At 43.0% G+C, this 12,919-nt stretch overlaps 1 protein-coding gene across 2 annotated transcripts; it reads right to left on the bottom strand.

Moving 5' to 3' along the window:
* Nucleotides 1-1,809: 1,809 nt before the first annotated feature.
* Nucleotides 1,810-12,533, bottom strand: LOC121783819 (elongation factor Ts, mitochondrial-like). Of its 2 annotated transcripts, none has more exons than XM_042181998.1 (9): nt 12,380-12,533; nt 4,768-4,994; nt 4,510-4,682; nt 4,163-4,249; nt 3,783-3,957; nt 3,513-3,697; nt 3,195-3,320; nt 2,736-2,824; nt 1,810-2,175 (listed from the first exon to the last, which is right to left on the bottom strand). In XM_042181998.1, the coding sequence occupies exons 2-9, from the start codon at nt 4,988-4,990 to the stop codon at nt 2,130-2,132; spliced, it is 1,104 nt and encodes a 367-aa protein (XP_042037932.1). In that variant the 5' UTR covers nt 4,991-4,994; nt 12,380-12,533; the 3' UTR covers nt 1,810-2,129. The 2 variants fall into 2 exon arrangements, with proteins under 2 accessions (XP_042037932.1, XP_042037931.1); XM_042181997.1 differs by having other exon boundaries at nt 4,768-5,022; nt 12,380-12,470.
* Nucleotides 12,534-12,919: the final 386 nt, after the last annotated feature.

Here is a 12,919-nt window from a genome sequence, read left to right as displayed (position 1 = left end):
TGCCTTTACAGATGTTAATGTTCTTATAAATATGCAGACAACCATTTAATGATGAGAGTTCCAAGCGTTAGTGATGCTACTAAATTATGACAAACCTTAACAAATTGTGCACAGTGCTCATCATCACATTCTATTTTGTAATCACCATTCGAATTAAACCCAATACCACAGTGATTAAGCATCATCATGAGAGAACCATGATTCCTCTTCCAAGTTGTTATCTTCGAATAGATGTGGGGATTAGGCAAGATATCTGTCTTCGAAAATTCACGCTTGATTGCTTCCCTCGCCCGAACTAGATAACATGCACAAAATCTGTTATCGGACTTCCAGCCGTTCGCTGCCAACTCCTTCAACGTTGCCATTAGGATCTCTTCCTCGCGAACTGACCAAATGCGCCTCGACCTATCAGATTTCACATTTTTGTTCGTGCTCAAGTCATTGCTATCTACAAGGTTAAAGGCATCCCATTACCACAACAATTGAAGACGATATGTCTGAATTTTACAGCAACAAATACTGATGTAATACACCATTATCCTCTGGTATAGGGCTACCATCTCCTTCGCTAACTCCTATCTGTTGAGAGGCCATTCCAAAAAGATTTGAAGGGTTTGAGCACGAATATTGCACAAAAAACATTTTCAATCAAACAACACATCTGCATCTTGGTTAAAACCCTTATATCGATTGTGTCGAAAACTAACTTCCCAAAATTGGTGAAGAATTTACAGTGTGTATCTGGAATAATGTAATTGTTAGCAAAACCAAACATATACGGATTGCATTTACAAAAACCACAACACAAGTTCTACCCGAAGTTGGCAACTGAAAACCACAGATGGTATTCATACAAGAAATCTTACGAGTGTAATTAATTTCCGCAGCGACGATTGCAAATTTGATTTGCTTTGCGTTAATCGAATCCAAACGTTTGTTCGCCTCAGTGAACAAAAATTAGGAGAGGCGCGCGATTTTTTAATTGAGCGCCAGTTTGATTTTGGGTGGGTATAACATAGGGTTTCAAAGGACAAACTTGTCAATACAAAATGTTTATGAGGGCATATTTGTCTATCGTCAGTGCTATTAGTAGTTTCAATAGCCCAAATCAAAAACCGTATAATTATATGAGGTGCACTAACAGGGAAACCAAACATCCAACTGAGATTTATACAGCCCAAATCAAAAACCGTATAAATTATATGAGGTGCACTAACAGGGCAACCAAACATCCAACTGAGATTTATACATATCAGCACTATCATGTAAAACCCAATTCAACAAGCCTATCATACCCAATGCTCCGAGGGCAATCAAATATAATGCATGATCTGAACTTATGTAAATTTTTCATGAACAGAGAATAAAACTTATTTCAACACAAATTCACAATGATTTAAGAAAAATTGTGTTAATTGAGTTAAGTAAAAGAAAAATAAAGTAAGAGATAAAACAGGTAGTGTGACGAAGAAAGAATAGGGTAAATTACTAAGAGAGAAGAAATATATTAACTTCTGCTACAAAAAAGAAAATGAATCTACTAATAGAATATACAAAATTAGCAAAATAACTCCACTACTATGAAACGAAGGGAATATATTATTCTAAAACAGAAGTATTATAACATCTATATAAACACTAATAATATTTTACATAATATCATTTCCATACGAACGCATCATTATTTCATAGGCCAGAATCTGAATTTCATACATGTTCGAGAAGCAATTTGTAACCATTTATTTTCCTTTCTCTCCTTTTTTAGGTGAAAAAAGTCGCAATACCTATTTGAAAATGCACTATATCGAATTCTGAGAAACCAAATCTCTTTCTTTTCCACATATTTTGGACAAAAGACAATGTTTATTGGATCACAGATCATCTCGTTCACCTATTGCTGGATGAAAATGCAAATAGAAAAACAGTGATTATTCTACTTCTAACTATCTCCTACAAATTTTGCAGTTCATCCAAGTTGTGTTCTCAATGTCAGAGACACCTCACCTAGAAACCCATAGGCAATTCATTCATACATTAAAAAGTCTTGTATTCTCAATGTCAAAGACTTAGCATAGAAAGCTCTTGACACCGATAAACGTTAAGTTATCAAGGAGGGGTTTGCTTAGTCTCTAAGCAGTCTGAGACAGAGGCTCTGTTCCACTGGCATCTTCAAGCCTGCACTAAGAAAGCCAATCAAAATTGCAGGAATAAAAAAGCAGCCAAGAAGTTCGACTATGCTTCCTGTTTTTTATAGATGCATGGAAATATAAGCTGGAGAAGGGTGAACGGTTTATTCCTCTGTTTAGAGTTTAGATACTATGCCTTTCATTTATATGACACCGTCGGACCCTTGCTGCTCTACGCTAGATTCCGTACTACCTACAGGCAACTCTCGCTGCAAGTAAGAAGATGGTGGAGGAGGAAGTCTGCTTGCATTTAGAGGTGGTGAGGAAAGGAGACTAAGAAGAGGACAATGGACAATGGGAACAAGAAGGATACATGAAGAATGGAGTGCATCAATAATTAGCTTGTGAAGATTGTGATAATACAAGCAATGCCTTATAGCCAACCAAGAATCAAACGCTTATTTACTACTTTATCCATGTTTATGAAGTAAGAGAGAGTGGTTAACACTCGAACCCAAAAGGCTTGAATTCGAGTACACCGTGAAGCGTCCTTAAAATTTATGTTCATTTAACAAGAAAATAAAGAGTATAAATGTAGACAGAAGTTACCTTTTAGCCCCTTCACCAACTTCAACTCTGAGAAAGTTCCTGATCTTCACAGTGGATCCTATTTCCTGGGAAAGATTCGCCAACACTTTCTGCAAAGTAGCGTAGTATATATATATATATCAATGATCCGTAGCATTTCAAACATAGTCCATAAAATCAATCTGCGCCCCACACAACCACTGATAATGTAACTTAAATAAGTGTTCTGTGAGAAGTAATTATAATTGCTTTCAGGCCAACTCTTGTTATTAGAAGAGAGATTTTGCAAGAAGTTGTTGCTGATCTGACTTGCAAATCAATGCTTCTTATTTTGAAGGTTTAAGTTCAAACAGATGAAGACAAAACTAATTATTTTGCAACCCTTCCATCAGAAGAATCACTTTGAATAACTTAAAGCCAGTGGGAATTGAGGCTAAATTACAAGCCAAAGAAAATTAGCATATAAAGATGCTAACTCACCGTTATGTTTACTGAATCGTTAACGATAAACTTCTGCTCCAAGAGAACTACTTCCTCATAATACTTTCTTAGGCGACCTTCAACCATTTTATCTATAGCCATCAAAGTCTTCCCAGTTTTCTCTGCCTGCACAAGATAGAGATATATATTTACTACTGAAATATGGAAAAATCTAGACCATCTAGTCCCCCTCACACACACACACTCAGAGTAGGCAAGAGATCCTTTTGGACTTGATGCACAATTGAAAGAATAGACAAATACTTGTCGTTAACCATATATAGAAGGTAAAAGATAAGAAAATATCCAAGAAGGTACCTGAGACCTAAGAATATCACGCTCATTGCCAAGTGCATCAGAAGTAACATCTTCTTTTGACAGGAACAATGGTTTTGCAGCAACTAAATGCATTGCTATTTGTGATCCAACACGCTGGACAGCATCCAAAGGAGCATCCTTATCCTCTACCTCAAGAGATAAAAGTCCAGCAATGCGACCTATACCTGAACTTTTGAAGTAATATTAGTAGTGAGTCTACTGACATAGAAGCTCCATCAGACCTTTATAACAAAATAGAAAGCTACTCACCTGGCATGGGACTTGTATGAAGATATGTAGATATGACACCATATGAAGGCGCAGATATTGCAAAACCTCCTCCAAGTTTGACATTCTCCCCCGTCATGACAGCCACCTCCGTAATTGCATTTTGTACTGTTTTCTCTCCAGTTAGCTTAGGATGGTCAAAGTTTATCTTTAAATCCTGTAAAAGAAATATAATATGAATCATGGACTTTAATCAAACCTGTGGAATAAATCAGTGCAATAAAACATTTTGTGAGATCTCCGCAAGAATTTTAAAAAAATATTGACGTTAGAACGAAGCACAACGGGGAAACAGATTGTAGAATCATTAGTATTCAAAAACTGTGCGGTCTTCTCCATAAATTCCTAAGAATGTAACTCACCTCCAGAGACTCGGGACTGACTGGAATAGCTGCAGATGCTTGTGAAGAACCTTCGATCACTAAAGCAGATTTTGCCAAGCATAAGGCCTAAAAAATCATAGTTTGCGTGAAAGGCATATTAGTGTACAGATCGCGCAAAAGGAAAATAACAAAACTCTAATTATAAATGAAACTTAATCTTGGAAAAAATAGATCCTCAAAGAGTATGATATTTTTTATGCTTAACAGTATTTTACTTAATTAAAAAGTACTATCCAAATTATAGTAGTGATGGACTGATAATGAAGTCATGAAGCTAATGATGAAATAGTTAGGCACAAATTAGAGTAGTTGAATCCTATACTTACCAAATGCTGAAATATTTCATTCCTGGCAACAAAGTCTGTTTCACAGTTGAGTTCAACAAGAATCGCCTTCTTTTCATCCTGAGCCAGTGCAAGAAAACCCTCTGCAGCAGTTCGAGAAAATTTCTTTGATGCAAGAGCAACCCCTCTTTTCCTTAACTCATTCTGTGCAGCCTCTGGAGTAACCCACCATAAATAATGCATGCATGGATACAAAATAAGTAATTGAAAACAAGAGAGAAAAGGACATTTGTGGCTCACCAATGTCCCAGTCGCAAGCTACAAGAGCAGATTTTACTTCCTTCATCGGAGCACTTGTTCTTTCCCTCAGATGTTTTATGAGGTTAACTTGTTCAGATGTGTAATTTCGTGTAAAGCGTATTCCAAAGCTATTGATACATTTGGATTTATTTGGTAGTCGCGGCCAAACCAGCCTGTTGTATAGAATTTCAGCCGGACGCTTCATACAATGTGTCAAGCCCATCCCACTTATTATAAAGGATTTACAGTCAAAAGCTGGTACCAGTAACATGAGCATTAAGAAGGAATTAAAATAGCAATCTACCACTATCAGAATGCTAAAGAAGGGTGATGGGGTACGGACTAAACAAGCCCAACAGCAATGACGGCCCATCAGCCCGAAGCCCAAGGAAGAGTATGAGTTCGGCATGACCAAAGAGTTCGGATGAGTTCGGCATTACCAAAGAGTTCGGCCTCAGCCTACAGCTCGGTAAAAGCCAACCAATCAAGCTCTGCTCTCAGGTCGGCATCAAGCTCTACTCTCAGATCGGCAACCAAAGCAGTTCGGTCTCAGTATTCGACCGAACAAGGAGTTAGTGGACCCATGCAGGATTTCCACAACTTCCAACACACCCACTACCACGTGGCGTCAACTCAGGCCACGATCTTAGGCCATGACCTACACGACATCCACGACCTAGAGTGATGATGTAAACCACGATCTTAGTTCAATGTATAAATAGAACTTAGATCTGGTAGAAAAGAAGGAATCTCTCTGGAGAAATAATCATATAGCAAGTCTGTGTTGTAAGCTGTAATTCGCAGATCAAGCAATACAAACCTGCCCCCATTTCTCCCCGTGGACGTAGATTTACCTCAGTAAATCGAACCACGTAAAATTCTCTGTGTCGTAATTTATTTTTACGAGCATTTATCATCATCGAAAATTCGCCGATTCATCACTGGCGCCGTCTGTGGGAAACAGAGAACCAAATTTGTGATAAAGCGAATTTTTGACCATTTTTTCAACCCAAAAAATGCATACCAGATCGCAGAGTACCCGTATTCCTGCCCGTGAGAACCAGGAGGAAGCCAATCCATCCCATAGGTCTGGAAAACAGCCTAGGGATAAATCCACCACCAGTTCTCATGGCGGAGGAACAAGCCGCTCCAAAAGCCGTCACACCGAGTCTTCCCAGCAGCCCGATTTGAACGAGGCTGTCAAGCTGTTTTTGGCTGAAAAGCAGAAGGAATTCTTAACCTTCCTGCAGAGAAGCCAAAAGCAGCCGGAGGCGAAAACGGCGGATTCTCCCTCTCCCTCCATACGAGACAGTCACTACCGCAGTAGTGTCGTGTCTTCCAGAAGAAAGAATCCTCGGTACCGGAATCACAGGAGAACTCCATCTCCTCCATACCGAAGAAATGTCGGGTTCGCCATGTACGGAGCATTGAGGACTCCGTTCTCGGACGATATTACCCGAACTTCCCTACCACAGAACTACCGAACTCCGTCGATAACCTATGACGGACTCGTGGATCCTCATGATTTCTTGGGACGCTATCAATATAACATGGCGAACCAGGGTCTCAACGAGGTCCACATGTGCAAGCTGTTTCCCGAGCTGCTAATCGGGAACGCAAGAAGGTGGTTCGATAGCCTCCCCCAAGGCAGCATTAGATCCTACCGAGATCTAATGGATGCTTTCCACAGGAGGTTCTTTCAGAAAGCGGAAGCCAGAAGCACTTCGGCTCAGCTGCTTTCTATACGTCAAGGTCGCGACGAAAAGATCAGCGATTTTATGACGAGATTCCACAAGGAATGCCTACAAGTAGATAATCTCAATGATCTACTTGTCATTTCGGCATTCCAAAATGGAATCCTGCCCGGAGCTCTCTACAGAAAGCTCGTGGAGTGCGGTCCGCAAACAGCTCAAGAGATGTGGGACATTGCGGACAAGTTTTCTCGTGCCGATGAGGCAGACCGTCGAAAACGGTCTTTAGACAGCTCATCTAGAGAAGACAAAAAGAAGCCCGGTCATAGCGATCAGAGGCATCCTCGCCGAACACCTTCTCCACTAAAGGAGAGATAGCGGTCATCCGAGGTGATCGAAAAAGAGCAAGTGTGTTCGCAGATTGCGCTTAAAAGTGCCGAGCAATCAGTTCGGCACCATCAAGCATAGCAATCACCGCAGCCGGAATCAGAGGCCGGCGAAATGACCGAAGTCACACCGGAGCCGAACTCGATGGTGTACGGCACTGAAGCCATGATTCGGTTGAGATCGGCATATCCAGTCCCCGAACTCAATTTCTCCTCAGAAATGAATGGTGATGGACTGAGAGCCGAACTAGATCTTGCCGAAGAAAGAAGAGAATTGGCCTGCCTAAAAGCAGCCAAGTACAAGGAGCAAGTAGCCCGGTATTACAACCAAAGGGTGAAGAAGCTGCAATTTCAAGTGGGAGATCTCGTCTTGAGAAACAACGAAGTAAGCCGAGCAGAAAAGCTGGGCGAACTCGAGCCCACATAGGAAGGTCCATATCGGGTGTCAGAAGTCCTCGGCAAAGGGTCTTAAAAATTGACTCACGCGTCAGGAGCACAAGTACCCCGAACATGGTACGTTTCCAACCTCAAGAAGTTCCATTTGTAAGAGACAGTCCGGTCAGTCAGTCTTATGTGTTTTCTTTGTTTTTTACTTGTTCTTGTCTCTACGTGCGTTGTGTCTGTCTATGTGAGTGTCGTCTCTTACAAATAAAACTGAGGTATCTCGTTCTTCAAAGGCTGATCCCCTCTTTAGAACATACAAGCCAACGATTGTGCGTCAAAGCTTCTAAAGAGGATACAAGACCACAATTCAGCTTAAACAAGCAGTTCGTCTGAAACGAGCTGCAACAAGCCACGATTGTGTGTCAAAGCTTCTAAAGAGGATACAAGACCACAATTCTGCTTAAGAATCAAGCACTTCGTCTGAAACGAACTGCAACAAAAGTCCGATTCTCGCGATAAAACTTGCCTGAATTAGGACAAGGGAAAGTCCAATCCACGCGATAAAACTCGCCGAATTAGGACGACCAAGTTCGGTCAAAGCAGTTTACCTCATAAGACCGAGGACGACCATGTCTAGTCAAAGAGGTTTACTGCATAAGACCACTTCGGTTAACTGGGAAAGTCCGATCCACGCGATAAAACTCGCCGAATTAGGACAAGGGAAAGTTCGATCCCGGCGACGAAAATCGCCAAATTAGAACACAAAGACGAGTCCGGTCAAAGATGTTTATTTCATCAGACCAAAGACGAGTCAGGTCAAAGATGTTTATTTCATCAGACCAAAGACGAGTCCGGTCAAAGATGTTTATTTCATCAGACCAAAGACGAGTCCGGTCAAAGATGTTTATTTCATCAGACCAAAGACGAGTCCGGTCAAAGATGTTTATTTCATCAGACCAAAGACGAGTCCGGTCAAAGATGTTTATTTCATCAGACCAAAGACAAGTCCGGTCAAAGAAGTTTACTTCATAAGACCGAGGACAAGTACGATGAAATTTTTCGCTAAGCTGTAAATACAGTGTTAGAAGCGAAAACAAAATTTCATTTTTCAAATCTTGTTCGGCACACAACTCCGCTACCCTACGAGATGGCGTTACGCTATTACAAAGGACTATTCTACTGTCCAGGGTTGCTAAAGTTGAGCCATCTATTCACAAAATCCTCGTGAAGCTGAGTTCGGGCATTCCAGGCAGCCGCAGAATAAGCAGGTCGACGAGATGCTCTAATCGACCTGCCACCTCTTCTCTGAGCCCGGGAAGCCCTAGCACCTCGGCGGCGAAGAGTCTCTTCACGAAGCATTTGCCGATCTTGCTCACTCATAACCACAGCTCCTCTGCGAACTTCAGTCCGTCCTCGACTTGACGTCTCCGGTTGTCCCTGAGTTCGTTGCTGACTTGGAGTAGGGTTTTGAGCAAGTGAATCAGAGGTTTGAGCTGGAGTACTAGCATCTGTTGGCGGGAAATGCCGGAGGAATCTCTCAATTGAGGGACGCCGGGCAAGAACTATGTCGTACCGAGAGGCCCAACGCCGCAATGATGTCACGACTTGTTGGCAAGCCGAGCTCTCCAGCGCATTGTTCCTCCGGAGTACATTATATTCCTCCCACAGTTCGTCAACTCGACTCTGAACATCTGAAATGGTCATTCCCCCGCGCACACGGATGTAATCCTCGTACGCAGTCCTCTCAGCAATGGTCGTGTTCAGCTCGGCCTCCAGATCATTCTTATCGGACTCTAAGTCCTTATTATCGGCATCCAGCTTCACCAAACGAGCCAGAAGCTCGTCATTCTTCGTCTGATCGGCTACAGCTCTTTTCTCAGCTTCGTCTAAAGCCGAAGAGTACAGCCGCTTCCAGTGAAGTACCTCCAGCTCCTTGAGAGTTAAGAATACAAAGCAGCTACGTCAGTTCGGCATTTCAGCTTACCGAGCAGGTAGTAAACCACAACAGGAGTAAGAGAGTACGAAAGGCTATACGAAGACACAAGAGCAGAAAGAAGAATTTTTTCATTCATAAGAAAAAAATTTTTCTATACAAGGAGGGCTTCAAGGCCATTTTACATAAAGGAAGAAACTAAACTAAGAGAAGGGAGACGAAATCATACTTCGCCAGCTTCGTCTCCGCCTTCTCGGTGAGGTTCAGCTTCCTTCTCCTTGTCTGCTTCAGCTTCAGCCTCTGCCTCCTTGCTCTCCTCAGCCTGCTCGGCGCCACCGTAGCCGATCTGCTGCGTCTCCTGATCGGCTTCCTTCTCCGGATGCCCGGCCCGCTCGACTTCGGCCTCCCGCTCCAGCGGCTCGGCCTCACCCTCTCCGTTGTAAGTCGAAGCGGGTGAAACGGGTCCCACGGAGGCAAAGATAGCCTCCAGGTTCTCGTCCCGATCAGCTCGACAACTCCGGACTCGGTCTGCAGAAAGCAGGACCGAGGATGAAGCGAGCTCCTCAAGGAGCGGCAGATTCTGAAGCCGAGCTGCTATCTCTCGGCTGTACAGAGGCAGCACGACATCGGCCCCCTGCTCGCCCTTATCGGCAATTAGCCTTACCAGGCTACCGACAAAGGCCGAGAACTGGCTGCTCAAAAAGAGTTTCTCCGTGTAAACACGGAGAGCCTCCCCTTGGGCAACCACGGCAGCAGCATCGCTCCGCTTCGCCTGCTCTCGCTGGATGACGAGCTGGTTTTTGGCAAACTGAGCTTCATCCTGGGCCGAAATCCTAGCAGCTCTGGCCTTCTCAAATTTAGCCTCAGCCTGTTCGGCCCGATGACAAGCAGCCGCCAACTTCCTCTGCATCTCGGCATAGTCATTGGACGCTTTGGAGAGTTCGACGGCGACGAGCTTGGAGAGCATATCGTTCCTCTGAAAATGGATAAGGAAAAAAGTCAACAGAGGGCACCAAAAATACAGGACAGAAGCCAGGCCAAAGAATCAAGAAGACAATTCACCTCGGCGAAGTCCGTGGGCCATAAAAATGGCTCACAGATATGCTCCGAAGGAGGCGCCAAGACCACGTCTTTCTCTGGCGCTCTCGGGGGCTTCTGGGTCCTCCCCTTCCTACTTGCCGAAGTCGACTCCGGCTTCTTTGGACCCGAAGAGGTCTTTTGCCTCTTCGGATTCTTCTCGGCATCAGGCGCCGAGCTGGTAGCCTTCTCTTTCTCCGGCTCCTCAAGCTCGGAGGACTTTCGGATAGCCTTATTCAGCATGAACACTGCCAAAAAGCAAGAAAACAAGGTTAGTTTTCTTCGTTAAAGCAGTAGAGCATAAAGATAGAGAGAAATCCTCACCCTCGGCCTCTTCGTCCGAAGACGAGATATTGAACACGAGGTCGCCCTTGACGAGCTCAGTTTCCGAATACTGTTTCCTAATCATAGGAATCTTATTGAGCTCGCCCTCGAGCTCGGCCAACGGTTCTAACCGAGGATGGGGAATCACGGACTTCGGCCTTCTCCAAGGAAAGCCCGGAGCCGAAGTCCTATTATAAAAAAAGAAACGGTTTTGCCATTTCGGCCACTTGGTTTTGCAGAAGGCCCTAAAAGGCTGTAAGGGGATCAAGTAAAACCAAGATCCCTTCCTTTTAAACTGGAAAAAATTAAGGATTGCCCTCAGAGACAGATCCTTATCTAGCCTACGCAGTTCGGCAGCAAAAGCCGATAAGTGCCTCCAAGAGTTCGGAGTCACCTGACCTAAAGGGAGTTGAAAAAAATCAAGAAGCTCTACAAAAGGTGGGGGAAGAGGAAAACGAAGCCCGCATTCTAAGCAGGCTTCGTAAACGGTGGCATAACCCTCCGGCGGGTCGTTAGCCCTATGATCATCATCGGGAACCACCGCTTTCCCCCCAGGAAAAGAGTATTTTTCATGAAGGGATATCACAGTATCCTTACTCAAGATACTGTGAAAATACTCTACGGTCTTCTCCCCGGATTCTTTCCGGCTAGAAGACCCCTTATCCCCTTTCCTACCGCTACCCGACACCGAAGAAGAAGAAGAAGACATTTTTCTTACTTTTTGAAGGTGGAGAAAGTCTGAAGAAGCTCTTGAAAGCGGAAGAAAATTTTCGCAAAGGAAATAGAGTGCAGAAGAAGCAGTCGCAAAAGTGCTTCTATGATGAAGAAGGGAGGTATTTATCAGATTCGGCGAAGATTTCAAAATCGTCGCACCGTTTCGAATCCCACCTTTTCAGGATTCAACGGCCGGATTTTACTGTCGCATTTAATGCAGTCACATGCAAGGCACGTCCCCCGACGTCAGCCTCCCCCGTACCTTTATCCAGAATGCCGAAGTGACTCGCTTCGCCGAAGTGATTCACTTCGTCTTTCGGGGGGGGTAGTGATGGGGTACGGACTAAACAAGCCCAACAGCAATGACGGCCCATCAGCCCGAAGCCCAAGGAAGAGTATGAGTTCGGCATGACCAAAGAGTTCGGATGAGTTCGGCATTACCAAAGAGTTCGGCCTCAGCCTACAGCTCGGTAAAAGCCAACCAATCAAGCTCTGCTCTCAGGTCGGCATCAAGCTCTACTCTCAGATCGGCAACCAAAGCAGTTCGGTCTCAGTATTCGACCGAACAAGGAGTTAGTGGACCCATGCAGGATTTCCACAACTTCCAACACACCCACTACCACGTGGCGTCAACTCAGGCCACGATCTTAGGCCATGACCTACACGACATCCACGACCTAGAGTGATGATGTAAACCACGATCTTAGTTCAATGTATAAATAGAACTTAGATCTGGTAGAAAAGAAGGAATCTCTCTGGAGAAATAATCATATAGCAAGTCTGTGTTGTAAGCTGTAATTCGCAGATCAAGCAATACAAACCTGCCCCCATTTCTCCCCGTGGACGTAGATTTACCTCAGTAAATCGAACCACGTAAAATTCTCTGTGTCGTAATTTATTTTTACGAGCATTTATCATCATCGAAAATTCGCCGATTCATCAAAGGGATAGTAAAAGCAAATTGAGTTTGACAAATTATAACCAATCATAGTATAAAATATGTAGACAGGAGACCGATAGTGATCAAATGGGATAAGTAATGAATTTCAAAACACTAGTGAATCCAGGAATTCGAATAGGCGGATCAAGGGAGATGAACGTACCGACAATGGATCTGAATCCGGAAGGAAAGAAATTGGGCAAGCTTGTGAAATGGAGAATTTTCTCGTGGAGTGGAATGTGTGTGAAAATTGGTGCTGGTATTGTATGGGTACAGTGCAGCTATGCTGTATCGCGTGATTTGGAAGAATAGGTTTAAGATTGATTATCTTTTTTGAGGGATTAGATTTTCAAAGTGTTCTACTCTTTGTTATTATTCAGGGATTAGATTTTCAAAGTCACAAACTTCGACCAAACTTTAAAATTTGTTATAATTAAAGATATGTAATGAATTTTTCATAAAAATAGATTTGACAGAATGAATGAATACGATTATTTGAATCTAAATATATTATACTAAAAAACACATAAAATACTAAAATATAATGCATGATCTTAACACATAAAATACTAAAATATAAAATACTAAAACTTATTTCAACACAAATTCACCATAAGTTTAAGATTTTTGTGACTATCTTTAAAGTTTATGAGAAATACAAAATTTCGTCCGTATGTGTGATTTTAGTGACCTCTTTATCATT

This window comes from Salvia splendens, chromosome 21, assembly GCF_004379255.2.
Source record: "Salvia splendens isolate huo1 chromosome 21, SspV2, whole genome shotgun sequence".
NCBI classification, from domain to species: domain Eukaryota; kingdom Viridiplantae; phylum Streptophyta; class Magnoliopsida; order Lamiales; family Lamiaceae; genus Salvia; species Salvia splendens.
Note: the sequence above shows the minus strand (reverse complement) of the source record. Positions and strands in the feature narration are given on the sequence as shown.